We start from the raw sequence: 27,627 nt of genomic DNA on the forward strand, positions 1-27,627 counted from the left end.
TGGACAATGTATTCCGAGCCTATAGGCATTGCAGGCCAGCTATTACCACCCTGAAATGTTTTGTCGCATAGCCCCAGAACCATGGGCGGCACTACTGTCTTGTCTTGCTTACCAGCTTCCGCTTCGCAGTCCTTGTACACTCGGAGTAGATTTTTCTCTTGGCCCTTTTCGCAACATTCAAGGCTCCAGAGAGTGTCGATTTCATCGGCTAAATGCTCACGCATGTGTGTAGAAAAGCTACTAATGAGCTCACGCAGTGTTCCGCCGTCATAACTGGCTTCTGTTGTATTTGAAGCGTACTTGTTAAGATCATCGAGGCCAGTGGAAAAGAGGTTGTGTTGTTCAATATTGTGCGAGAGCTGCCCGGGCCTGATACCGGGAATGCGCTCGAAGCCTGGAAACATGCGCGTCTCCTCTAGAATATGATGATGTTGTACCCAACCAGCCCACGAGGCTACAAAAAAGAGGAAATCGGAGACGTCAGTCTTTGGTATGTAGGGTGCCTGCAAATAGATTGCGTTGAGGCCACGAAGCATAGCGTTGTGGGCAAATGCCATCTCGTTGGCGACATAGTGGGCCGGATGATCGTCCTGGAGATCGCATCAGCACTTTGACGCTTCATTGGGGAATCAGGTACAGCTGACGGTACGCTTCGTAAAGGAGGGAGTCTCAATGAGCTCAAGGGGGCCATCGGCCCATTTGCCGAGAGGTGATGCCATGTCGCAGCTCTCAAGATACTATTATGAAGAGATGATGAATGATGAGGCGAGGGTGGAATGGAATTAAATTACCAAGGTGAGCCACTCTGCGAAAAAGATGAAATAAATCTTTACTTCAATCAGCACTAGGTTAATTAGATGAATATTAGTAGAGTAGACCAAACATGCAGGGTGAGACGTGGTTGACGCCAAAAGTATACTAGCAGCCAATAACTTTGGCACCTCTACGGTGGAAGGATTCGTGAATCCTAAGTTTTAAAAGTAGAGAGAATTGCAACCAATCGCATGGGAAAGATCAAACACGAGAGGGGTATATGCGATACCCTGTTTGTGGTAGGCCGGTCTACATAAGATTGGTGTCTGTTTCCACATCGCAGTCTACTTATCTCTATGCCTTTTTGTTGGTGCTTTCACATATTTCAACATATGAAGGGTTTCCAATATCAACTTCCTCTTTCATTATCATTACCGGGCTTCAGATTTCACGACGTATTTTTTAAGGCAAAATATGGTCTGGTACTGATCCTACTTAGGATATTATTGGTCATTCAGCTGCCTACGAAGAAAGGATGGTTTGTTGAACAAGAATGGGAGTGGTTGACAGATAATATAAAATTCGATAGATCAAACCATGCTACGCTTGCCAACATTCATTCTACTAGATGTATATCCACTTGCCAGTGGCTATCCACTGACAAAGAAAATTGCAATGGCTGTGCCAAAGAATAAAACGTTCTAGATGTATCGCCATCTATGGTGACACAATATGGTTACTGGATGAAATGTGTACATCAAAGGGTTGTCATGCACCGTGACCACTTATTTACCACCCGGTGGGAGTAAAGCAGTAATAGGCTGACCATCGACGCGACCGCCTGTGGCAATTTGGAAAAACTCGAACTGAGCCTTCACGGTATTAAAATCACCCTGCCACTCAATGAGGAATATGGCCGAGTTGACCCAGTAAAAGTCTTTTGCCTCGGTAGCCAGGATCCTAAAGCAAATATTAGACCATCTACTTTACTCTGTACGGGCGAAACATCATTACGCGTTGCCAAATCCATGCAGAACATTATTGGCATAGGTTGTTAGACCTGAGAGTGTAGCCAAAATGTGTTCATTATTATCGTTTTCAAAATCCATTGGCTCGAAACGGACTTGAACTCGTTAGTATCTGCAGAAATATGTTGTATTAAGATATTCGTAATTCACAGTAAATTGTCCACTCGTAAGAGGGAGCACATGCCCAACTTCAGAAGAGATGTTCGACACAAGATGCCCGTTAAACTGGCCATTGATGCTACCTCCACGGATGCCCACAGAACCAACTACGCCTTCTGGAGTGGTTGTATTCACGGGAATATTAACTAACAGGTCGATGGTAACAAATGACTTGGCGATAGGTGAATGGTAAATACCAGTACCGCAAGCACCGGTCGCGAGAACAGTCGCGGCCGAGCCAATAAGTATAAGAAGTCGCGGAAACATGGTCGAGTACGAGATATTTCTGTAGTGTTGATGAGGCTTGCAGTTGTGATTGCTATGAGAGGAAACAGATTAGGCCTCACAACAACTGGTGGTTTATATACCTTTTACATTGCTCCTATTCTATTCATACACTTTAGTACTATCTGTCTAAATGTATGATGCTATACAAAATTGCCTACTCACCAACGCCACGTAAGTTCGTTCTCGCGCTCGAAACGAAAAGGTCTGTTTACTTCCTTGTCATTACTCTGATGTAGAAACTGACTTCCAGTGGCTAAATTAGCTTGCAGCATGTCGCATTGCGAGGATCCAAATCCATCAGATGTTGGCTGCGCTGTAGACAGAAACCTTTAGCGCTAGGAAATGTTGACATTAAGCTTGAAAATAACATATTCTGGAATATATCGGCGATTGCTGGAACTGGAAGTGGCCGATCCATATTTTCAGCATATAAAGTCGCGGTGCGAATTGCGCAAAGACACTAGACGATGGATTCGAAATGGGCATCGGGCTGACATTCGATCGTTTTAGCACACATCAGCACTGCCTAAAATTGAACGGGCTCCAGATAATATTATACTATGTTGGGAATCTCAAGATACACTTGTACACATTGCTCCATAAAGCACCGCTCCTCTAGGTTGACAACGTCAGCCTCTCAGCCAAACATTGGCGAACTTCGAAGACAAAGGAAGGTACAAGCACCCAATTGCGAAAAATAACAAACTCAAGAAATTACGCACGTGATAACGTCAGTATAGCATTAATACAAGTGCAATTAATTCTTTACTTTTTACGCATTAGGGTTACGACTTGTAGAACGCAATTCATAAAGAAGTCATTTCCAATTTCAAGGGCAACGTATAAATCTTCGTAGTTTTGTTCACGATCTCTTGAATAACAACGCCAACGCACCGTTCTCAAAGTACCCTCTGTCTTTCTCCCAACCTTTTATGATGAAATCTCTTCCAATTGTCAACCCTTCTGAGATGACATGTGAGGGAACCACTTTGGGACCTATTCGGGGCCTTCGATTATACCACCCGATTAAATGAACACCCACGTAAATGGCAACCCGAAACGCCATTTGCTCACTCAGCTTGCCGTACCCCCTGATGAAGGATTCCTTCCATAACTGGCGCAACAGTTTCAACGTTACCGTATAACTTCCTTTCATAAAGGTCGCCAATGATTTGTCCTATGTCATTGGATCGGTGCCCATATTGTGCAAATTCCCAGTCAATAATAAAGAGCTTGTTAGATATGCCCGATAATAGAGCCTCTCGCCATGGCGTGGCAGGAACCAAAATGCTGATACTCGCTCCGTCAGACCAAAACATCCAACATATGGACATAAAATACAAGGCAGCTTCAGAGACAAAACGTACTTTCCCGACCAAAAATCCCCATGGATAAGCCCCAAGTCTTCATCTTCTTCGGTACTGGGTCTCTCATACTCCTTCGATATGCTATCTCGGATTTTCTCCAAGACATCTCTGTGACCTTCTAAAACTTCTGGATGCGTTTCTAATACTTTTAGAAAAGTATGATAGGTAAAGAGATATTTGATCTTTCGCATAGGATCACTTTGCCACATCTGCGCTCTGAGGACGGCTTGCTCAGGCGCTACTGCCCACATATGAAACGCCCGAACCCACGAACCTAAGGCAAAGCCAATGGCCTCGAGGTTGGAGGGAAGAAGATTGCTGCCTTCAACGGAAAGCAACATGGATTTCAGTCCAATGGTATCAGAAAAATCTTCCAAGATTTGAATGCTACTTGCTGGGTCTAAGAAAAGCAAACGCGGAACCTTTATCTGAATGGATGGATCGACAAGAGGTGAAAATTGGGCGATTGAGTTGAGCAACAGTTCCTCGAAGTTCTACCATGTAGTAAAGATTAGTATCTTTTTTCATGAGTATATCGCTCCTGGATGAAAAATAACTTCTCGTCCGTCTACACGATAGGCCATGCGATTCAGGGCATCTTCGCTCGCAGAAGTGGTGGAATGCTTGATAATAACGGTCCGAACAGGAGCCTCATCTTTGGCAGAGAGGGGGTGAACCAAGACACCGCGGTAAACAAAATTGCCAGGCCTGCTAGACAGTGGCGACAGTGATGAGCATGCATACACAGTGTCTGACAACTGTTGCAGAACATGCTTAGAAGCAGCTTCTGCAGCGCTGTCTTCGGCTGTCATGATGGTAAATATGTAGTGGTAAATCAAAAGCCTCAAAAGGCACCGACGATATTGCTATCTAAGTTTTGGATTCCTTTAGCTTTTTCGTTAGAGCGAAATTCCACTTTGCATCCCGAAGGATGAGGGAGCTTGCCCTATCGAATTGATCGAATGACTGAATCCTACGCTAGCATCTTTTCAACTTGATTCTCACGGGGAATCGATACTTTAAGCCACTTCAATTGCTCCAACAGGTTGATAGCATCCTGATTAAAATACACCAGGCTTCTCTATGAATGGTGATTATAGATCGCAACGAGAACGTCGAGCACCAATAGGTCTCGCGATAGGTGTCGCTGAGGACGCCAATCGTGCGTCATTCTGTGCCATCGGGAAGTTGGTTCGTTTCTCACTTTTTTTTCCGGCAGGATTCAGCACAGTATCCGTGATTCATCCGCAGTCATCTGCAGCGCGCAGGTAAGACATCTCTGATCGGAGCAAACGTTGGGCAAAACCCCGTTGAACACCAGCAACCTACTTCAGGCGCCATGTACCTATAACGAGGCGAGTAGGTATTTGCGCTGCCTGCGATATGGGACTTGTAATCTATCACAATCCATTGAGAGCGAACTCGTTTTCTTTTATACCAACAGCAAAGAATTGATCCGTTCCCTCAAAACTAGCTGGAACGGCATAGTTCCTAACGATTGACTTGAATGTAGGAAGAGGGGTTGATGATGACATCAAAGTAGTTTACCCCTTTGGTCTGTTTATAATTCAGTGTAAAGATGGGAGAAGTCTTCTATCTGCTGAAATCAAGCTTACAGGGGAGAGCATAAATCACACGTCATTTGTCGTGTTGTGCTGACTTGTGTGTCGTGTATGCTTACTCTGGTGAGCGAAATTATCGCCAAACATAAAGAGCAACAGCAAATCACTGAAGACCAGACGCAGCTTGCTGCACTTTCGATTTCTTCGCTTCGCCTAATGGCCGTGTTTTTACTGGTAGTTTCGTCTAGCGATAGCTACAGCGCACCCAACACTCCATAAATAACTGCTTGTAAGATTTTAGCAAAAGTATGTACTATTGCTGAGCCGCATACTTGGACCAGACAGCATTGTTTCGTAGGATAATAGGGTCAATAGTCCCGCCGTTGTACAACTAATCGGAACACATTGAACACTTGGGGCATGCGGCTCAATCATCTAGATTGCAAGTGCGCACTGTGTTACCATCTTCTATATCTATCTGTGTCCAGTAGCCCGTTTTGAAAGCTTCGCTCGTCATAGTTTAACTGTTGATCTTTCCTTTTCCTCGCGGGCGGCAAAATAGCTACCAATCAATTTCCTCATCGTGCTCAGCGTAATGACAAGCACAGAAACCAACAGCAGTCGGCCGTGGGCCGACGGACCTTTTGAATTGATTTCGATTGCATCTCTTGGATACAAGGTAAGTCTAAATTATACGATTATACGCCAGTGCGTCATCGAAGAAACATAACGCTCACTCCAGTGCCAGCCCGGAGAGACGGTCGCACCATACCACTCCATGGCCGCGGAAATGATCACCGTCCATAATTGCTTGATAAGAGGCATCAACAGCGTCTATCTCCAGTGCATCAACGTGGAACGTTCGCCAGCCAGCATTCCAGCCTTCATTAGATACGCAAACGCATGGGGCCACATTCTTCATGAGCATCATCAAACGGAAGAGAAATGGTTTTTTCCCGAAATTGAGGCAATCACTGGCGAGAAAGGTATCATGGACGTCAACGTCGAGCAACACCACGCCTTTGAAGAGGGCCTCAAAGAGTACAACGCTCATTTGGAGAGCGCGGAAATCGGCACGGGAACGTACGATGGGGCTAAGCTCAAGAGTATAATAGATTCATTCATGCCTGTTCTTAGGCAGCATTTGCAAGATGAGATTTTTACTCTCAAAGCCTTTGACAAGTATCAGGATAAAACCGACTGGACCAAATGGACAAAGGATACAGCATCAAAGGCGATAAAGGCGACCCAGACTGCTGATGGCATGGTAAGTTTATCTTGATATCGTCGTGCTTCACTTGTCCGCCTCTACTGTCATGGGGCATAAAACAGTCTTTCCAAGACTCTTTTGTCTACATGAACGAATTCTGACTATAAGATGACTCTTGCTAGGTTGTGGGTTTGCCCTTTCTGGTACATAATCACGAGGTTGCGTTCGAACAAGTTGGCAGTTGGCCGCCAGTCCCATCTATTGTTTTCTTCTTTCTAAAATTGTTCTATTTTGGAAAGCACTCCGACTGCTGGGAGTTTGCACCTTGCGACAAAAACGGCAAGGCCAGAGATCTGCCATTTGCTGTATAAAGCATGTCACACCTCCGGACATCTGATTATCTAATAAGACTTAAGAATATTGCTTGATATGTCATTAAAGTAGAACTTGGAAAGGATGCACGGTCTAGAATACTAATACCGTTGAACTCTTTGTATAATCTAAACGCGCTGTGTTAATTATCCGTAAAGTGGCATATGACCAAGCCCGTTGCAGGGTACCTTGTTCTCCATTTCTCGTTCATCAATTTGTGCATTGAGAAGAGTGAGTTGACGCAGGTACCTGATATAGTTTGTGCAACGAACATGACCCTATTACTTACTATTATCTCTGTGCCTCCGATACGCCTTTCTTTGGGAAACCGTAACCTCTCCGTCCCAAATTGTAATCTACGGGAGGTAGAGACTCATCAGTAATCAAGATACTCGTTCTCCACCCAGGTGACGCTCTGTAAAGGAACCTGCATTCCATCTTAACTAAATCCTCTCTAGGTATCATTGTATCCCCAGAACATGTCAAGGTCATGTATATCAATTAGCGTAATAGCGCTGCCGGCAAGCAATGAATCTAACGATGTGAGCTATATATCATGCGCGTTTGATGTTTGGCAGAGAGTAAAATCGGAATAAGTTTAGGAGACATCAGCAAGCAACAACTTTTTATTGAACCTTGGATACCGGTAATACCCTGGACTACAACCAAGTTATGCTGCAGCTTCAGCCCGTTCCGCGGATAGTAGCTGAGCAAAGGTATCTCTGACAGTCTCCTTGAATGTGAGATACTTGAGACCCAACACTCTTTCCGCCTTACTGCCATCCACACCATAAGCATCTTCTCTCCATCCCGGTTTTCCTTCTGGCAACCTCGATTTTAACTCTGGAAACTCCTCTCGCCCGACGTCGACCACAGCCTGCCATCGGAGAGGCTGTCCGACCCAGAAACGTTGTCCACCAGCGGCAGGCACTTCAAGGGCAAGCAAGTGGGCAGCACTGACTTCGCGGACATCTGCATATCCACCAAAATCGAACGCTGGCACTTCCTTGGCTCCTAGAAGATTGTAAACCAATCGGACGCTTTCACTTAAATGAGCTGTGGATGTCAGCTCCGTAACATACGGCCCAAAGATCCACGGCGGAGTGATTGTAACGACATCGAATGGGGCATCTTTGTGCTCTTCAGCCCACTTCCACACGGCGCGCTCAGCCAGAGCCTTTGAAGCACAGTAGGCCGTCACACCATCGGTGGCTTGGTCAGCAGCCTGTTCGTAGGTTGTAGGATTCCAGTCCTTCTCGTTGTACACATAACCAGGTCGCAATCCTTTGGAGGTGTCGGCGACGGAGGCGTGAGAAGATGTAACAACTACACGCTTGACATCTTTACCGTAGCGTAATGCGGCATCGAGCATAGCTACAGAGCCCTTAATAGCAGGTTTAAGAAGATCTTCTTCGTTGTTCTTTGGTTCCAGGTTGAATGGAGAGGCGGAATGGATCACACCGTCCACGTCCTCGAACGCACCCTCGAACGCCTCCGGGACGGTGAAATCAGATACGACGACATGTGATAGCTTCGATGCGTGTTGGGGGAATTGCCCAGCAAGCTTCTTGAACGATGACTCCGTTCGCACAACGGCGCGAACACTGTGACCTCGTTTCAATGCTTCATTGACCAAATGGCCACCAAGGTAACCAGTGCTTCCGGTAATGAGGATAACCATTTTAAAAGAATTGTATGAAGGACAGGATCAAATTCAGGTTGTCAAATTAAGCATAGAATTATCTCTAAGTTCTTAACCCCGTGTTGTTTGTTCCAAGAGAATCTAGGAAGCACCTCTTCAGGCTCTTATACTCCGAAGCAGCCGTGCCTGCAACTTTGAGCTAGATCAGTCTAACGGCCTGAGGCTGATAGCTACTCTAGAACTAAGCATACTATAACGACACGACATTTTTACTATAACAACACGGCATTTTTAATCATCCCGCTAATACAAATTCGATACTAAACCAGCGACGTGCATAGCACATGCTGTCATTCATACGTCGTAGTGGCCGCGCCAAGAGCAAGAAGAAGAATGTGGTCGACGGTCTGTAATATAAAGTTTATCTATTTCCCTGCTAGCACTTCACCACGAAGAATTTTTTATGTATACAAATATTCTGCTATGCATTCCTCCCCGCCCCCGTCGTCTTCCCCTTCTGGAGAGGCTGACAAAGTAGTGATTACTAGACGACTTTTCTCCTATTTGGAATATCTCTTACTTGGAATAGATCTGGAGCAGACTTGTACTTATCGGTCTCTCTCTTATGAGATAGGTAATTAGCCGAAACTATAACAACACGTGAACCAAGTACCGCCAGTGAAGTCTGTGTGGTGCGGGGGTATGAAATCATCATCTGGAGCTCCTTTTCACATCTCGATTAAATGTGACAAATACGTACCGTAGTCCTCTGTTGGGCGGAATCATTCGGCCCTTATCATGGGGTAGCCAGGCTTGCCAGGGTTTCAGGTAGCCCACCAGTTAAGAGAGAGAGGTTAAAGTTTCAAGCCATCAGCCCTGGACACTAAAATATTACTTCATGCATCTATCATATCCAATCTCCAAGGATGGGTTTACCGATTCAGTTAGTCTCCTAATCAAGTACCCCACTGTTACTACCGAAGAGTTGCGAAATGTGATCACTACTTTAAATGCTGATCGTCATGAGAGAAAATGGAAATCTTTGCGAGTTTAGGAAAAATAATAATATTTCTTAGTACCTAGATTAAATCTTATTAGTACCTAGTAGTGAAGAGAGACGCCTTCTATACCTTAAAACAAATGCATAGGATGAAATCAAGCTATATATGTGCAATAGTCATGGTATGACTCTCTATTCAGAATATCGAAACCAAAGATTTGTAGTATTTATTTATAATAAGTCTCTTGATAGCAGCACAAGCTTTCGAACTGCTTTAGTCTTCTCAAAGAGCAAACGGCTATCTCAGTGTGAATATTTGACATCGAGAGCTCCTGAACTAATCGTGCAAGAAGCGTTGTACATAGTAAAGGAGAGCACTGGCTCGCTGTTGCGAACTGACATGTTGCGGCGACCCAAAACAGCAAACCTTTGTGCCTGCCCCAGAGATTTGTGAGATCTGTCTGCCGAAACGATTGTGTAAGGTTAAGTTTAATTTCCACATGCTTTGCTGCAGCATGGATTGGGATGCGTAGCCCTTCAGCGGCTAACAGCATCGAAGCGACGAGTCGGCAGCATTCGTACATCGCCTCTTCTTCAACATGTGACGTTATTGTTGCCGGCGCAAAACTCTCAATCATTTCACGAAGATCTGCGCGTTTTTGTAACAACTCATATGTGAGAGGTAATAACTGATCGTTTTCGTCAAGGAATGTCGCGAGCCACTTCTGCATTAGTGCCGTAAGCAACAGCATTCGGGTCTCAATGTACACCGTAGATGACTCTTCGGGCCATTGAGAAGTAAGGGGTGTAAGAGGTGATCTCCATTGCTCCGGTACAGTGTATCCCTGATGCGGGGTGGTAGGTGGAAATAGTTTCTCAGTCTCCGACGGAGGAGTGCGTAGATAATCAGCGGCCTCGATAGCTATCAATCTGACAGCTTCGTTAGAAAACAACTGGTATACAGAAAAGCTGAAAGATACGTACATGTTCATGTAGTTAGAGATATACTGCAGTAATGCGACGCTTTCTGAATCTTGGAAGTTGATCCTAGCTTTCAGGAACAGTCTGCGTAATGCTTGCCGGTGAACAACCTGTTCGTTGAGTGAGGTCCGCGCGATTCCTGCCGTTTCTTCACTGCATAGACAATCTCCATCTAAGATCATGTTGATAGATTCTCCAATTCTGAGGCATCTTGGTAAGTCTCTAGATACGAGACAGACAATTGGAGCTCCCAGAGCCAATATTGCAATGAGGCATCGGGGACTAAGCAGTCCATCTGAATTATTCATCTTCGCTGTCAGGTGGCGTATAACCTGGCTCTTCAATTCTAGTAGTATCGTCATGGTCCCCTGTCCTGTCAATGCCAGGTGATAAGCGTAGCCAAGTAGCAGGCAGCTGGTGAAAATTAGAGCGCTGTCGGCATTGTCGACCATGACAAACTTTCTCATAAAGTCTTCGTTATAGAATTTGAGAACCTTCAAGTCGACTGAAAGAGAGCTCGTCTCTTTCCAACCGGGCGGGAGAGCCTGGGGACATCGTGAATCAGTGGGCTCGATATGGCGGAGCGTCGAATGATTTCCTCTCGAGGGTAAAGTCTTTTTGTCCGTCGCCGCTGTTGGCCCATGGTATTGGAGATTCCGAGCAGCTGAACGGCGAGGCTCAACTTGGGCGGCGTGTGGGTAAGAGCGCTCATCTGCAAAGGTCCCTCGAGCGCTGGCGCTATCCTCCTTTTTGTTGCTCTCTTTGCCGGCTTGCCATCGACGTTTTGCAGGCCCACTCCAATATGCGGCGTGGCTTCTTGTTGCATCTGAATGAGTCTTCAACCATCTCATTTGGTTGCCCTCAAATTCTGGAGTCACAAAAGTGAATCTTGGTGGAGGCTTCGTATGTTTGCGCAAAGGCATCTTCAAGGATTTAAGTGAACGATGAACCGTGCTTCAGGCTAGGGAATATGCGGTGTCAAGATTATTCCCAAGTTGGGTCTGCGACTCTGATTTCCTTCCGCCAAGCAACATTTATATCGCTGAGGAAACATCATACGTTTAATATTCAAGGGCGGCAATGATGAAGCCCAATAGAACTTTATACGGGTTACAAGATTACTAGCTGGATATGATCTAGCGCAACTGCGTTCGTAGGGCTGGTAAGAATCCTTTCGGTATGCGAGACGTAGTTTGCCTCGTTGTTGCAACTATGACCAGGTGTTTAGAAGCCCACTGACACAGTTGTGAAGTTCGGATTGGCCCGTAATACGAAGTTTGAAAATGACTTACAGAGGGGCCTTATGAAAGAGCCTCTTAAGGGCGAGATTACAGGGGTCCCGGTCATGAGCCGGGAAGAGATATGTTATAAAAAAAGGACCCAGTTTACGAAAGGGATATCATTGGAGCGAAATATGAGACATGGCTCTATACAACAAATCGTCGAGGTCTTAGAACCGGGGCCCTCTATACGTTAGTGCTTCGTGGACTCCGAAATGCTGACCGAGTATTCGCTAGCATTGTGCTTTGGGACCCTTTGGGTACCAGCCGGTAACTAAGCTGATATAAGACAACTCTTTAATAAGGTGCACCCACAGGTAACCCCGTAGGGTGTACGAAATCTAAAATAGGAAGCTCTCGCTCACCTGTATAAGACGGCGCTTAATAGGGCATAGATAGGGCGATTACCTAATGCTAAGCAACTTTTTCCGTTTGGGCTTCAAGGTTTCGAGTCATTCGTATGTCCACTTCTATCTAGCTTTGTGTGAGCATCACAACAAACGTAGCTGTTAAATCCACATCAAAGGCTTGCTCTACTGTGTCTTCAATGCACACCAAACAGATGAAATACAAAATCTTACACTTTCAACTTTCAGTTTAATTGATTCAAGCAGAAGAAGAAAAAATAGAAATAGAATAAAAACTTCTTGCACATAACGAGCATGCATAACAGTACGGGATCTACGTGAATTGGCAGAAGCTATACCAAACGTGCGAGATGTCTGCAAGCACCCATTCGGGTATTAGCGCGTACACGCGTTTCGCAGACTTTCGGTATGTAGGTGTCAATCTCAGCATAAGACTTTGGTGAATGGAAAAGAAACGGTGAAGCAAAAGAATGAAATCTGCAATATACAGCAAAACACCTTGCATGGGAAAGTATTATAGAAGAATAGCTAGGAGTTTTTATTATAGACAAGCGACGCTTAGTTTGTTAACCACCGGAATTGCAACTAGTGGAAGAAAGTAGCGTCGATTGTGCTGGATGTCTCGAATGACTGCCGCCTGCTCAAATGCCTGCAACCAAACAAGGACATTAATGTCATTATTTACGCTAAGCTAGAGCCATTACGAACTGGACTCTAGATAAACGGACTGCATGCGAGAATATACTCCGAGAAAAGGTGATGTAAGATTCTGAAAATATGAGAGCAACAGTTCAGCATCGTGTATATGGATCTACGGTATTTAGCTCCATTTATGCTTAAAACCTTATTCTCGAGCCTGTGGGTGACTGGTCCCTTGGCTTCATATCGACATACATATAGTTTTGTTGTATTCATCAGAATACGAGCATTGCATTTTCCGGGATATGCCTATCAATCCATCTGGTCCGACAGAATAATAAGCTTCTAGATATGAGGCTATGTCTAGTTGTCCTCAATGTGATTATCGTAGATTCTTTGGGTGATTTAGTAAAACACAATCTTCGCAGCAATGAGGCTTATTTTCTGGTGATTTAGGAGGCTAAGATATGATCGGATATACATTCTTGTTGTGTTGTTTTACTCGCTATAAAAAGATCTCACTGACAGCAGCTTACACATGTAGATGGAGTGCTTGGCAGCATACCAAGGATATCGAACGAGGCTAGCAATATCACAAGGTGGGCACAGGACCCAATATTAAAATGCCATATTATCAAGTCTCACGCCAAGCTTGAACTAATCATCCTCGCAATGCTAGATTTAGCAATAGCAAGTCCAAGTATATGTTGAAAGAGATCACAACATTCACCCGATGGATGCACAGCAGGGCGATTCCCTATTGTACATAGTACGCAGTATAGCACTGGAATCTATCTGTTTACGTTTATTATTGTATTCGCCAAGATACCTACGGTCAGTGAATGTGCTTTACTGATATCACTAACAAGTTCAGCTTACAAGTACAATACACAAAAGATGGCAACAAATGATAGTCCACTCATTATGCAGGGGGTGATATCCAGAACCAATATGCAGAAATCTCAGTTACAAAATGGGGTATACGAACATCTCCGTCTAGACTCCTTTGGAGGATTGAACACACGCACTATTAGGATTTTATTCCTAATTAGAGAAACGCAATAGTAGATACCAGCCATTGTCTCGGTCTGTCTACATATCGCAGTAGCGTTCTCAAGTTTGGCGCACTGTAAAGAATTGTAGTCAAGATGACTCATATAGTGTCATTTTTTTTAGCATTGTTGTATATTACTACTTCCATACGTAATCATATTACAAATAGTATTCAACTCAATTTTAGTGTTTCCCGACTATCTGTAAGACTTATCGCTATTGTGCTCTATCCTAGACCTAGACGCACTTCCATGCTAGTTGATCGAGAAGTATTGTTGTAACCCATATACCAGCCCAGCAAATGGCATACCCAGAGCGGCATAAACCTCAGCTGATTCGGCAGCAGCATTATCTGCCAGGATCTCAACAGCGACATTGGAATAACAGACAGGAATGACACCGGCTTGAGTCATACGGAGGACACCCATCTCCGCTTGTCGCTTCGTAAAGCTACCCGAGGCATCTACAACGGCATAAGTCGTATAGTTGTCTGCAAGAGCGGCCATTGCCGGAAACGCTAAGCATACATCGGTCGAAATACCAGTGACAATCAAATTCTTCCGACCCGTAGCCTTCACAGCCGCAACAACACGCTCATCATCCCAGGCATTGACAGTTGTGCGTTCAATTCGTTCGGTACCAGGTAGCACTTCCTGGAGTTCTGGAATCAAAGGTCCCCACATGCTCTCTGTCGTTGTGGTAACAACCACGGGAATTTTCAGGGCTACAGCGGCCTTTGTCAGACCCAATATGTTGTGCTTAAGCTCTAGGGTATCAATGTCGCGAACTCCAGTGTAGAGGCCGACTTGATGATCCACAATGAGCAAAACGGCATTGTCTCGCGTTAGGCGACCTCGGTAGGAACTCTCAGCCATTATGTATAATGGGATGGGTTAAAATGTGATAGAATCCAAAATATAAGGTTAATTGAACAGTGACTACTCCGAATCGTGTTGCTGAAGTTGATGGGGATATAGGTGGGTAGCCCAAGTAGAGGAGGGAGTAGAGCTGCGTGGTGGTGAGGAAATAAGTCGATTTAATTTTAATGAAGGCTTTGGCAAACTGATTGAGAGATTATGGCACTTTAATAGACAACATGGTCGAGGGATTAAATTGTTTCATTCTTCACAATTAATTGAAGCTAATTGACATGATCATCATGAAGTTAACTAAGACTGTTTTCAACTCACTCAAGAGACTCTTGTGATTGGTTTCCAACGCAACGCTAGGCAGATTACGAGAGAACCTTAATCAAACCAACCAATGCCGTTTCAAATCAAGAGTTATTGTTTATATAACCAACATTTTTGATGACCTAAGAAACTACTCGCAACTAGGCGGGGTAACGGAAAGGTCTTCACAATAGAAGGCGAGCTTAAACTCACTCAAGCAAGCCACTGTGATTTTCGGCTTAGCAGATCTCCACAAACACCAGCAAATGTGTTTGGCGGCGTTTGCCAAGACTCCGCCCCGGAAAAGTTGTGTGGCAAGGTCGGTTCTCAACTTGGCTCTTGTAAGGCTGTTCCTAAAGAACATCGCACTCCGAAAAGGCCGACAACCTGCAACTAACTGTGAATCAGCATTTTCTTTCGAGACAACCATGGAAGAAACCCACGAAGCCCACGAAATGAGTTCCGCACAGATTGCCCAGCCCACCAAAGCCGATGAGCCAGGTTCCCCGCGAACTGGTGGCCGGGGAACCGAATCATATGATGGACACCCACAATTGAATCCGTACTCTTGCTTATCGTGTCGGAAGAAGAAGAAGAAATGCGACAGAGTGTACCCTTGTGTTAATTGTCGCAAAGCTAGTGCTGATTGCTTGTTTGTGCCGAGACGGCCTTCAACCAGGCCAAAGACCACTCAGGGTATGCTTGAGAGGCTCCAACATCTCGAGGGAGTCATTGGTCACCTGCGAGACAATTACAACCAAGGCGCAACACAGCAATCTCCTAAGACCACAGAAGCCCGTGCGAATGCCGCCAGAGAAGGGAGAGATGCCACACGTCGATCTAGCCCGACCAACAACAGAGGAACACAAAACGATGCCATTACCGAACTGGGAACAGAGCTTGGCAGACTGGCGGTCGGAGATGGACGTAGTAGATACATCAGCAGTAGCTTCTGGGCAAGCTTGGATGAAGAGGTATGTAACTTATCGCGATCGATTTTCATGGAAATTTGACCTAATTCGACCCCCCTTCATCAGGTAGATGATCTCAAGAGTTTGTTGATGGAACTACCAGATGATCCAAAGGTGTGGAACACACCTGATTCTTTGCAAGTTGGAGTTACCAATCAAAGTTTTATATTTGGAATCGGTGCTCAACATCAGTCCTTGTCAGGCTTGCATCCGCCCCTGCAACACGCATTGCTCTATTGGCGTCTATTCAAGGAAAATTGTGACCGCCTTATCAAAGTTTTACACATCCCTACAACTGAGCCGATCATTCTTCAAGCTATCAAGCAACCGATTGGCATACCGAAAGGCCTTGAGGCGCTCATATTCTCGATATACTTTTCCGCCGTGGAGAGTCTTTCCGAGGATGAATGCTGTGAAATCTTCGGCAGTCACAAGGGCGATCTCATCGACACGTATAAATTCGCGACTGAGCAAGCACTAGCACGAGCAAAGTTCCTCGAAACGGACGAATTAATAGTTCTGCAAGCCTTCGTCATCTTTCTAATGAGTCTACGGAACCATTGCAGCATTCGACTCATGTGGAGCCTCACTGCTCTGGTAGTTCGTCTTGCTCAGAATGCTGGCATTCACCGCGACGGCACCCACTTCAACCTATCTCCATTTACGGTAGAGATGAGACGGAGGTTGTGGTGGAGTATATGTGTCCTCGACTCTCGCGCCTGTGAAGACTCTGGCCATGATGCTACGCTTCCACATAGTGGCGCCGATACTTACATACCGCTGAACATCAACGATACAGACTTGGCTGTACAAATGAAGGAGCCTCCTCAGCCTAGGGTTGGTCTCACGGAAATGAGTTTCAGTCTTGTTCGTTTCGAGGCAACAAGTTTGTTTCGACGACTCCAATACGCCTTTACTAGTTCTCTGGAGAAAGGTAATAAAGACCAGGATCTTGCAGAAAAGATGAAGCAAGTCTCTGAAAGCCAACAGCGACTTGAAGAGCTCTATTTAAAATACTGCGACTTGTCAGATCCTTTCTCTTGGTACATCTATACCATTGCGCAAATTGTCTTTACAAAAATGCGACTTGTTGCACACCATCCATCTTTGCGTCGTGCCGGCTACGCAGAGCTGCCTCGAGAGACGCAGGATCGACTATTCACTTCCTCTATCACTATTCTCGAATATTGGCTGTCCTTGAATACGGAAAAGAAGACTCGGAAATGGAGATGGCTGTGCGAGACATATATTCAGTGGTACGCACTTACGTTTTTACTCTCCGCTTTGTGCGTTCGCTCGGACAGCGCAGAAGTAGAAAGGGCTTGGAATGCAGTAGATGCCACTCTCCGTCTGGGCCTCAGACTTTCGAGCACTTCCTATAACAGAAGCGGCGCCAATCCAAAGGGGTTGTCAGAAATTGACGAAACATCTTGCGATGCGTATAAGCCCCTGCGTAGGCTGATAGGAAAAGCTCGTGCTGCTAGATCGCGAAACTCTCCACCAAAGGAAAATATTGCTCAAGTACCGCAAGTAGAAGTAACAGATACAACAACGCAAGACGAGCCAGGAACGGCAATCGGAGGAGTAGGGGGCGAAGTCTTACTGGCTGGAAATTTCATCGACAACGCAGCACTAGATGGCCTGAGTGCATCAGGGTTCTCCGCACACCAGGAAATACCGGGCATCTATCATCAGTGGATTTACGATCTGGAATTCCCCAACCAAGGCCATGATGCAATCCCAGGCGCCATGAATTGGGATATTTCTCTGGGGACGGATGCATCCAAGACCTTATTTTGGAAATAATGAAGATGAAGATACTACCCACAGGCTTTTCTTCCACCCACCACTCGTATAGGTGGACCGGTGCTTAACGAGATCTGCAGTTTTCTCATGTAACCATACTTTTGTAGACAAAGGAATTATTCAGAATGGAACAGAAAAGTCGAGTCTTGGCCAATGTCAATTACCATGACCGTAAAACAGATGCTGCAGTCAGTATTCAATTGTGATGCGAACAGTGGAAATGTGAACTCTGGTTATTTCATTCACCGTAGATAATAGGTTGAAATCAGACATCACATCCATTTTATCATTCTGGCTTCGTATAATAAGTGCTCATATGACGCGTTGAGAAGAACTTTTGACGGTTTTTAGCCCATTTCAAGAAAACTTGCTGCTCATGTTACACGCCCTCGTCTCCCAGAGGATCGCGAGCATCCCATAGTAATCGGTGACACGATGATGCCCTTCATGCAGCCGGGTGTAGAAGAGACGTCATGCATTGATCAGAGCCTTCATCAGCTGAGCAATTTGCCAATCAACTCAGAGACAATCCGGTCATGGGATCGTGTGTTTATGTCTGGGGTATACCATGCAAGGTGGGGAAGCATCTTGGCTTGCAGATCAGTTCAAATTCTCAGCGGCAAGAGAGCGATCTTCCCATCGCCTGAGGGGCACTTCACTGATAGTTGAGCCTTTTAATTCGTGCGGTTGTTTCGCTTAACCCCGCAAAGAAGCTGGCCGACTCCGAACATTACCTCCTCACTCTTTACACACACACTATTCTCGTCACAACTTTTGGAATCATGGTATCACTGCGCATATAGTTCCACGTTGGGTGGGTGAATACAATACTGCCTTGTAAACATGGCTTCTTCTGTTGCTCGCAGCCGCTCGGCTTGCTGATTATCCCACAGTGTTTGGTTTAGGCAACGCGAAGTGTCCCTAGCTTAACGTCAGCATGAAATGCGCTGTATAACAGCTCGCGCATTGATTTTACCCCAATAACTAGAAGCAGTAGAACCTTGAATGTTGAGAGACTCTCACAGCTTGCAGGCGCACCATATTCATTAATGAAACTATCACAGACTCAAATCTGCTGACAAGAACCCTATTCCCAGCGTTGCATACCGAGACCAATATTACTACACAATCCGCACAAAGTGGTGCCAAGCTGGTCACGCTGCGATAACGGTCTGGTGTATAGGATGCCATGCGCGCAGAAAATAGCAGCTACTCCGGCTAATACGGAACACAGGAACACATTTGATACCCTCAAAGAGCTGTCTTCTGCGCAAAAGTTTAATGTATTGTACTATACGCCAAAGAGACCTAATACTTGTGAGTTCGAATTATGGACAAAGGAAAAACCTTACGTAGTGGCATGGGACATGAAACACGTGGTTTCCGTGAACTGATGCCAGGGTGTAGGGTTACACACATAGAAGGGAACACGGCATGAACTAAACCTCCCTTCGTGGATATAAATACATCACGAACGCGCTCCTACCGCGTTTGAGAGCCGCTATCCTCGCTACTATTTCTCCATCAGTTAGTTGATGAGGGCCAATCGTCAAAATGACAATTAAACAATTGTACGAACTGTCATGCTTCTCTGGATTTAACTTTAGAATGATTTTCATATTAATATTTGTAATGTTCCCTAATATTAGTACTCCCCATCCCCTGCGTTCCCAGATCGGTAAACGATCAGATTGCCCACAACCAGGGGCCACGACTTATGACATTGTCATATATGGATCCACCCCGGCAGCACTTGTTGCGGCTATCCAGACGACGCGGATGAATAGGACTGTTGCGATTGTCAGTCCAACAAACCATATTGGTGGCATGACCACGTCGGGCCTTGGTTGGACAGACTCCAAAAATGGAAATGCCATTGGAGGTATTGCCAGAGAGTTCTATAATCGAGTATATAATTACTACAAATCCGGTTCGGCATGGACCAGGGAAACAAGAACCGATTACGTCAACAAACAAATAGCTGCACAACCGGGACCAGCAATCGATGAAACAAACCAAGTACAGTGGACTTTCGAGCCACACGTTGCTGAATCAATATTCGAAGACTGGATGGAGGAGTTAAAAATACCAATTTTTCGAAACGAGACTCTTCCCATGTCGACTGACAGTGTAACGATAAAAGACAATCGGATCACTTCCATAACGACAGAATCAGGCCAGGTGTATGACGCATTAATGTTTATGGATGCTAGCTACGAAGGAGACTTTATGGCGGCGGCTCAAATCCCGTTTAGAATAGGGCGTGAAGCACAATCTGAATTCGACGAATCCTTGGCTGGGATACAGATTGCAGCAGCAGAAGGCTACCTAGGAATGTCTCCATACCTTACACCTGGGGATCCTGATAGTGGCCTTATTAAAGGGATCGACCACATTGTCACAGCCGACGATGCCAAGACGTTGAACGGCACCGCTGATAATTATCGACTCCAGGCTTTCAACTATCGGCTTAGCCTCACACAGACAACCGACAACCAGATTCCTTTTACGAAGCCAGAAGATTACGACGAGGCTTCTTATGAGATCTTGCTTCGCTATATCGAGGCTGGCTACCATGACCTGTTTTTCACCAAGCAACTCATGCCAAACCTCAAAACAGACACAAACTCGAATGGAGGAGTAAGCACCGACTTTTTGGGCGGAAACTTCGACAACGTTAAGAAAACAAATTACATCGAGGAGAGTTATGAGCAGCGGGCGGCGATTGCTCAGACCTACAAGACATACACGCAAGGGTTCTTCTGGACACTTGCTAACCATCCACGGGTACCCCAAAGATTCAGGGACTCTGCAAGCACTTGGGGGTATGCCAAAGATGAATGGACCTCCAATGGAAACTGGCCTTATGAAATCTACATTCGCGAAGCCAGACGCATGCAAGGGAATTTTACCATGACACAAGGCGAGGTACAGACCCCTCAAACGTTTGCTGATGACAGCATCATCGGCCTTGGGTCCTATACTCTTGACTGTCATGAAGCAGAGAGAGTCGTCATTGATTCAGGAATTCACAATGAGGGACTGGTCCACGTTCCGGTTGCACAGCCTTTCCCTATCCCGCTGGGCAGTATTCTTCCACAATCTTCCGATATTGTCAATTTTTTGAACCCAGTTACAATGAGCAGCACGCATGTCGCTTTTGCAGCTATTCGGATGGAGCCGACTTACATGATTATGGGACAGAGTGCAGCGACAGCCGCTGTGTTTGCAATTGATCAGTGTGTAAATATTCAGGATGTAGACAGGGCCCAGTTGAGCGACAGGCTGGCGGAGGATAAGCAGGTCTTGTCGCTATAAGCGCGACGTTTCGCTTTTGTTCATATTACCTTTAAATACCCTTAATTCTGCACATATTTTATAAAAAGAATTCGTCAAGGTATTGTTTTCTTGGGATACCACAACCGCTTACCTCGTCTGTCAACAATATATGCCAAGTGCCGTCCAAAGAATGCGGCGGGCGGTTTCCCCCCCTCTCATCAACTAGTCTTTCTTCGTGGATGCACACGGAAATTCTTATTATGGTAGCTAGATTTCTATATACAGTGTATAATAGGTTGCGCTACATCGTACATCACATACACACCTAGTTTAATGCTGTTGGTTCTCGTGTTGTTGGTTCCCATGCTGTTGGCTGTCAGTGATATGACAATAACCGCCCACTTGAGTTCCGACTGGAAATTTCCGAATCGCATTCTTGAAGTATTGAACAATTACGAAACAATTGTCTACAAGTTGTGATTTCTAAGCTGCTAAGTGCATTAACACCGCTGGCAAGTATCCGATCTGAATCGGATATCTTACATAATTTGCCTCCTACTGTGTGACTTATAAATACCGCCCTTCTTTTGATAACAGTTGTAGAAAGCCTTGTTCTCTACTACTCAATCAACTCAAGAAACCCCTTCAATCTCAATCTTCACAATGACATCCACGTCTCTTCCAGATATCCCTGATATCAATATTATCTTTCCACGGTCGTCGCTTGCAGAAGCCGCCTTCAAGTATTCTGAGCAGCACTGTACTCCATTGGTTCATAATCATGCCGTACGATCAGCGTATTGGTCTTTAATTCTAGCAAAGAAGCTACCTCATTTAGCCAACGCAGACCTTGAATTGGTTACACTGAGCTGTATTCTTCACGATATGGGCTGGGCTAAGACCAAAGAACTCCTTTCAGCTCATAAGCGCTTCGAGGTGGATGGAGCAAATATCGCACGCGATTTCATTCGCAGCAACCTAGGAAGTTTAGCCACTGCCGATGACTGGAATGAAAGACGTATCCAACAATCATGGTATGCAATTGCACTCCATACAACCTTTACTATCGTACCAGAGGCCGAGCCTGAGGTCGCTCTTACAAGTCTGGGTATTGGTGCGGACTTTTTTGGGCCGCAGCTCGCGCCTGGCGGCGTCAAAAACGTGATTACTGTGGAAGAGTATCATGCGGTTATGAAACTTTTCCCCCGAGCTGGCTTCGATTATGAAGGCCTCAAGGGCGTTATGTGTGGTCTGTGCCGCGACAAACCAGAGACGACATACGACAACTTTGTAGGCTTTTTTGGCCGAAAATGGGGTATAGATGGGAAAGGCACAGGCAAAGAAGAATTTACAGCGGCCATGGACGAAACAATGTTTGTCTCAGGAGCAGAAAAGTTATTTGATTATCTGATAGAATTGGATAAATCCGCCGCATAAGGGATCACTTGGCCCCTCCTTGGCATACAATTCAGTTCGCGTTCAGTCCGTATTATATAGTCAATTTAAATCACTTGAGAACATAACGGCGTACAGATTTTGATTATAAATGGTGCATGCGAGAACTGGCATCTAAGGTAATCAAGGTCAAGATGTTGTGATCTGTTCCTGAAGAAGCTGTTCACCGAGGCCATGCGTCACATTCCCGTAGCAGGGTGACCCTTTGTTAGTGTCTCCGTCGGACCCTAGAGCTTAGCTTTTCTCTTCTTCATATGCTGTATATCTCATCAGGTCTCAATAGATGACGAATATTCGAGGCTGTATTCCGCAGACTAGCATGTTAGGATAAGTCCGTTTCGGGTGTAACAAGTGTAGCTGACATTATGCTTTGGCATACCCCGTGTCTATGCGGCGAACATGTGCGGAACGGATATCGCGGTCGATTCAGCGGGGAGGGATGCCTAGCAGAGGTTACACCGGAAAGGAGCCAGCGGGGATAAATGAGTGTGTTACACCACTGTGGGAAGCATCATCCACTTCTATGCCATGACGATAATCCTAGCCATCAATGAGAATTGGAATCTACTTGCAATTAGGCAATGCAAAATTGTCAAATGCGATTTCCAGACTGGTGGAAGTAATTCTCTTAGAAGCTCAAGTTGCTCGTTATATCATATCTCAATCTGTGTATAAAAAAAATATAAGAGCCGTTGCTGTAGCCGGATTTTAATGGTGTAAGTAACCGGAGTACTAATTGTTTCGCGAATCTCACTTGTTTGTCACCGTTCGCTTTGCCCCTTGCATTCCCGCTGACTACAAACAACGTTATCAGCGAGTTAGACATCATTTTCCCGCTTACTATTCCATTATCCCGTCTCCCGTAGACTAATAGTCCAACTATTAAAGAACGGAAATCACTGTGTAGCAGTTTCGCTTCCCATGAGCTCTCAATGTTCACCACATAATCCTACGACTTTCATTTACTTGGAGTCTCAAAATCACCATGTCCATCCTATCTTTGGTCATCTCATCACTGGCCGCTTGCGTCCTGGCGACTAGCAAGCCTACGTCAGGTGATGCCGCTGCAGGTCTATTTTCATAGGCACTCCGGGCTTTGGACAAAACCTGAGCACCGAGTTTCATTATTCGCAAGCAGTTCGCATTGGGAACAATGTAAAAATATCTGGACAGGGAGGCTGGGATCCTCAATCCGGGGAGCTGGTCACGAACATTGCAACTCAAGTCAACAATGCTTTCGATAGCCTGACCTTGGCACTGAAGGCTGCTGGCTCTATCAATGGGCTTGCAGACCTAATTTCGATCAACAGCTATCACGTGGGAGATCTCGCTTCTGGGCTTGGAAATGTCACGGCTGTTATGGAAAGGAGAATCCCCAAGGCCCTTCCTGCATGGACAGCAGTGGGTGTTACAGGATTGGCGTTTGCAGAACAGTTGGTTGAGATTCAAGCTGAAACCTGGAGCTGAAGCCTGGATCAAATAACGAGCCATCTCTGCTGGACTTTGACATTAGTCAACAAGCTTGGGTCAATTGATGGGGTAGTGGATTAACAAGCCGCATATTATTGTTGTATCCTGACAAATGAGAGAATAAATATTACCTCACGTTCATGCTCATCTATTACGTTTGAAATTGCCGGTATCACTCATTTCTTTTGTAGCTTGTATTGAAGATCCACAACTGCTGGAATTGTCATAGCTGTGCTACTTTGCGCCTCAGCCATTATTCGTAAGACAGGATTAAAAGTCCACAATGAGCTCGAATGTTCACCAGGTGCATTAGTCATTGTTTATTTCTTGGGATATAGTAAATATATGAAGCGGAGCCGCGGTATTGTTAAGCTAACAGAATTCCAGAGTCGAAGTTGATACACACCTCCGCTATGTAATCACAATACAATGAAGGAATTACAATTGGGTTTATAACTGCCCACGAGGTCTTATTTACCCATTACAATGTCCTATTCGTGTGGCAACATGATTAGGCAAAATGCTTTAAATCGTTGAATCTAACTAAATGAGAATACAGAGGAGTCATCATAATAACACAGCTAATAACATCCAACTGCTATCGAGGAACTGGTAGGCCGACTGCCCAGGATACCCGATTCTCTTATAGAAGCGGGTAACTAGTAAAGATATCGCTATTCCCTCGTTACTCTAGTTGAAAAAGATTATACACCGATGATGCGTTGAAAATAAGCCTCACGTAGCTTCTCCAGCTGATCTTGACCCATACAATATTACCCCTGCGCATTGGTCAAGTCTTGGAGGCAAATTGCGGAACTCGCTGCCTTGATCCTGTTCTACAGGATGCCGGCTTCCGAAGAGCTTGTTCATTTGCGGGGACTTTTTAACATATGAATACTAATCACCTCATCACTTACGACGCACTACTCGATATCGTTACAGACGAAATCAATAGTTGACATACCAGTGAGAAATCTTACGTGATATCAGGATAATCTCCCATGTTATTTTAGTCTCATGATGTACTAATAGCTATAGCCGCGTTGCCGCATATTAAATCTTGCCTACTAACCGTTCCCTCGAATAATACCATTTGAGTCTTTTTTGCTAACTACGACTTTGCTGTATGAGATAGCAGACATGCCGCTTTGTTCAACATGCCACGGTTTCTTTCGCACTCAAGTCTTTGACTTTTACATTGCTGACGTGACTGATGAATATCCTCATCATTTCTCTTTGGCCGAATTTCTCAAATCGATAGATCAAAAATGCTTTATATGTTGGCGAATCTTTCGCAATTCTTTTAAAAACCATGCAAAAGCGAGAGGATACTTGGAAAGAATAGCACGTGTCACTTCAAGCCCACAGAGGGTCGCTGAAAGAGCATGGCTCTCTCCCGATCGACGATGCGTAACAAATGTCTGGGCTGGCCGTCGCCGCATGTGGCCGATGTTTAATAAAGAATATCTTCATGCTCTAAAAGTCTCGCACGAAGATTTATCTGAGTTGTTACCAGACATTGAAGCTCTAGAGAAACTCGTTCAACCAAAGGGCAGCGACGACAACGGCCGTGCAGGAGGGTCTATGATTGCTCTTCTACGCGAACCATCAGGTACTACAGATACTATTCTCATTTGCCTGCCAAACATCATTTCCTAAGACGTTACCAAATGCTGATCCAGTGTAGAAATTAACGTGTCATCAACTTCTACAGCATCGGACGAGACATTTGCTAAAATTAACGACTGGATCAACCGATGTGAGCAAGACCATACGCAATGCACTCGTTTTCGAAGTCAAGTCCCTTGGTATCCGACTAGGCTCTTGGATGTTGGCCCCGAGGGCAGCTCTTCAATCGCACTCGTCCATAGCGCCCAAATTATAGAGGAAAGCGAAAAATACATGACATTAAGTCATCGATGGGGAGATGCCAAAGTGCCAACACTCACCACGAAAACCATCATCAACTGGACACAAGGACTTTCTGTCAAAATGTTGCCAAAAACTTTCCAAGACTTTGTTATGCTTGCCCAGCGCCTCCAAATCCGCTACGTTTGGATAGATTCACTGTGTATCATCCAGGAGGGCGACAACGGTAACGACTGGCGAACTGAGGCACTTACCATGGACAAAGTTTACGTGAACTCGTATTGCAATGTCTCTGCGGATTGGGGTAACCCTAAACGTGGTTTATACTTTCAGAGAGACCTCCGGATGGTTGATAAGCCAAAAATTGACTGGCAAGTCAAAAGAGAGCCAAATCGGGATGTGGTTGTTGCAGAGGAATGCCTACTCGTGGAGAACGAGTTCTGGGAAGATCAAGTGTCTAGATCTCCGCTGAGTGTCAGGGGCTGGGTAGTGCAAGAACGTTGGTTATGCCCAAGAAACCTCCGCTTCGGCCCTCGCGAAGTCTTTTTCGAATGTGGTCAAACTACATTATCTGAAAGGTTTCCAAAAGCTTTTCCGGAACCCCTTCTAGAAGGGGACGTCATTCTCAAATCCGCTTTCAGCAACCTTCAGAATCTACAGAGCCCACAAGCAACACTCCTGCCAGTCACTCCAGGGACCGAGCTTTATACTGCGTGGGGCGAAGTTTTATCCAAATACTCCAGATGTTATCTAACTTACGCAAGCGACCGAGCTGTCGCTTTTTCTGGAATCGCAAAGGTCTTTTGATCATTAGTGGACGACAACTATATTGCCGGGCTGTGGCTCCGGAATTTGGCCTCTGATTTGATGTGGTATCGACATCGGCTTCTCACAGCCGCTGTCGTCGAAGATACAAAATACCGTCTTTCTTTATTTAAAAATGACAAAGAAGACGTCTACCGTGCGCCAAGCTTTTCGTGGGCATCAACTGCAGTGCCAATTGAACCAAATCATATGGAGGGCAACGTGGGTTTCATCATCGGTGTGAGGTGTATTAAATTTCGCGACTGCTCCAATGCGTCAATTGAAGATTGGACCAGCGATATATTTGGGCCTTTATCGAATCCGATGATTGAGATTTTGGTCGTTGGAACACTGAAAAGAATGCGGTTGCAGCCCTATTTCGACGGCGAAATGACTGATTTCTATGTCGTTCCAGATAGCTCCAGCGGCAGCTTCAAGAAAGTGGAAGATTGGTCTGAGTCTATCTCGAAAGAAACCGCTGAAGCCACTCTGGACTTCCAAGTTAACAACGAGGACGTAGCCACGTTAGTGGCTAAAGATAACTTGTACTATATCCCATGGCAGGACTGCTGGAACTCTCACTTGCCGTCGAAGTCTCAACGAGATGGTGACTCGCTAACATGCTTGCTCGTGGAGCTCGCTAATGTTAGCATGAATCGCTTCCGGAGAATTGGGAGACTCTACGTAAACGACAAGTCAAAAAGAAAGCTATATATGGCGAAGCAAGGCAATGAAACAACTTTGCCTTGTGAGCATTATGATCCCACTACTAGGAGACATACTATATATCTTATATAAGGCGTCACTGCTTCGTCTGAGTCCTCTAATTAAAACCATAAATGCAACGATGAATGGCTCGGCAACTATCTTCTTAGTCTTCGTTTCAGTGGCTTCAACCTGGTGAAGCTCATAGCTGACAGGTCATCCTTCGGGAGCATAAATCTACAGTGGCACAAAAGCTCTCGATGGTCATGATGTGACACTTGTTATCATATAATCCACTTTATCTAATTTGTATTGTTTCCAATGCAGGGCATAACAGCAGTCGCGCTCAACAAAAGCTTTTAGTAGATGATGAATCGTGGGGGTTCTCTCGAGT

The 27,627-nt window shown here is 45.3% G+C and overlaps 8 protein-coding genes across 8 annotated transcripts; 5 read left to right on the forward strand and 3 right to left on the reverse strand.

Annotated features, from left to right (window-relative positions):
* Positions 1 to 42: 42 nt before the first annotated feature.
* On the reverse strand, positions 43 to 719 carry Triagg1_7720 (uncharacterized protein; the record flags this gene model as incomplete). Its single annotated transcript, XM_062902487.1, has 3 exons — positions 43 to 50; positions 113 to 590; positions 645 to 719. The coding sequence occupies 3 exons, from the start codon at positions 717 to 719 to the stop codon at positions 43 to 45; spliced, it is 561 nt and encodes a 186-aa protein (XP_062753306.1).
* A 5,033-nt stretch (positions 720 to 5,752) lies between these two features.
* On the forward strand, positions 5,753 to 6,528 carry Triagg1_7721 (uncharacterized protein; the record flags this gene model as incomplete). The annotated part of the gene is made up of 3 exons (XM_062902488.1): positions 5,753 to 5,836; positions 5,900 to 6,424; positions 6,490 to 6,528. The coding sequence occupies 3 exons, from the start codon at positions 5,753 to 5,755 to the stop codon at positions 6,526 to 6,528; spliced, it is 648 nt and encodes a 215-aa protein (XP_062753307.1).
* Positions 6,529 to 7,409: 881 nt separating this feature from the next.
* On the reverse strand, positions 7,410 to 8,420 carry Triagg1_7722 (uncharacterized protein; the record flags this gene model as incomplete). The annotated part of the gene is made up of 1 exon (XM_062902489.1): positions 7,410 to 8,420. One exon carries the CDS (start codon positions 8,418 to 8,420, stop codon positions 7,410 to 7,412), a length of 1,011 nt encoding a protein of 336 aa, XP_062753308.1.
* A 5,536-nt stretch (positions 8,421 to 13,956) lies between these two features.
* Positions 13,957 to 14,577, reverse strand: Triagg1_7723 (uncharacterized protein; the record flags this gene model as incomplete). Its single annotated transcript, XM_062902490.1, has 1 exon — positions 13,957 to 14,577. The coding sequence occupies one exon, from the start codon at positions 14,575 to 14,577 to the stop codon at positions 13,957 to 13,959; it is 621 nt and encodes a 206-aa protein (XP_062753309.1).
* Positions 14,578 to 15,302: 725 nt separating this feature from the next.
* Positions 15,303 to 17,651, forward strand: Triagg1_7724 (transcriptional regulator family: Fungal Specific TF; the record flags this gene model as incomplete). Its single annotated transcript, XM_062902491.1, has 2 exons — positions 15,303 to 15,848; positions 15,912 to 17,651. 2 exons carry the CDS (start codon positions 15,303 to 15,305, stop codon positions 17,649 to 17,651), a joined length of 2,286 nt encoding a protein of 761 aa, XP_062753310.1.
* A 1,779-nt stretch (positions 17,652 to 19,430) lies between these two features.
* On the forward strand, positions 19,431 to 20,969 carry Triagg1_7725 (uncharacterized protein; the record flags this gene model as incomplete). The annotated part of the gene is made up of 1 exon (XM_062902492.1): positions 19,431 to 20,969. The coding sequence occupies one exon, from the start codon at positions 19,431 to 19,433 to the stop codon at positions 20,967 to 20,969; it is 1,539 nt and encodes a 512-aa protein (XP_062753311.1).
* A 624-nt stretch (positions 20,970 to 21,593) lies between these two features.
* On the forward strand, positions 21,594 to 22,367 carry Triagg1_7726 (uncharacterized protein; the record flags this gene model as incomplete). Its single annotated transcript, XM_062902493.1, has 1 exon — positions 21,594 to 22,367. One exon carries the CDS (start codon positions 21,594 to 21,596, stop codon positions 22,365 to 22,367), a length of 774 nt encoding a protein of 257 aa, XP_062753312.1.
* A 2,928-nt stretch (positions 22,368 to 25,295) lies between these two features.
* Triagg1_7727 (uncharacterized protein) lies at positions 25,296 to 27,147 on the forward strand (the record flags this gene model as incomplete). Its single annotated transcript, XM_062902494.1, has 4 exons — positions 25,296 to 25,467; positions 25,543 to 26,223; positions 26,539 to 27,052; positions 27,093 to 27,147. The coding sequence occupies 4 exons, from the start codon at positions 25,296 to 25,298 to the stop codon at positions 27,145 to 27,147; spliced, it is 1,422 nt and encodes a 473-aa protein (XP_062753313.1).
* Positions 27,148 to 27,627: the final 480 nt, after the last annotated feature.

This window comes from Trichoderma aggressivum (genome assembly GCF_033847375.1).
Source record: "Trichoderma aggressivum f. europaeum strain CBS 100526 chromosome Unknown scaffold_035, whole genome shotgun sequence".
In the NCBI taxonomy this organism is placed as follows: Eukaryota; Fungi; Ascomycota; class Sordariomycetes; order Hypocreales; family Hypocreaceae; genus Trichoderma; species Trichoderma aggressivum.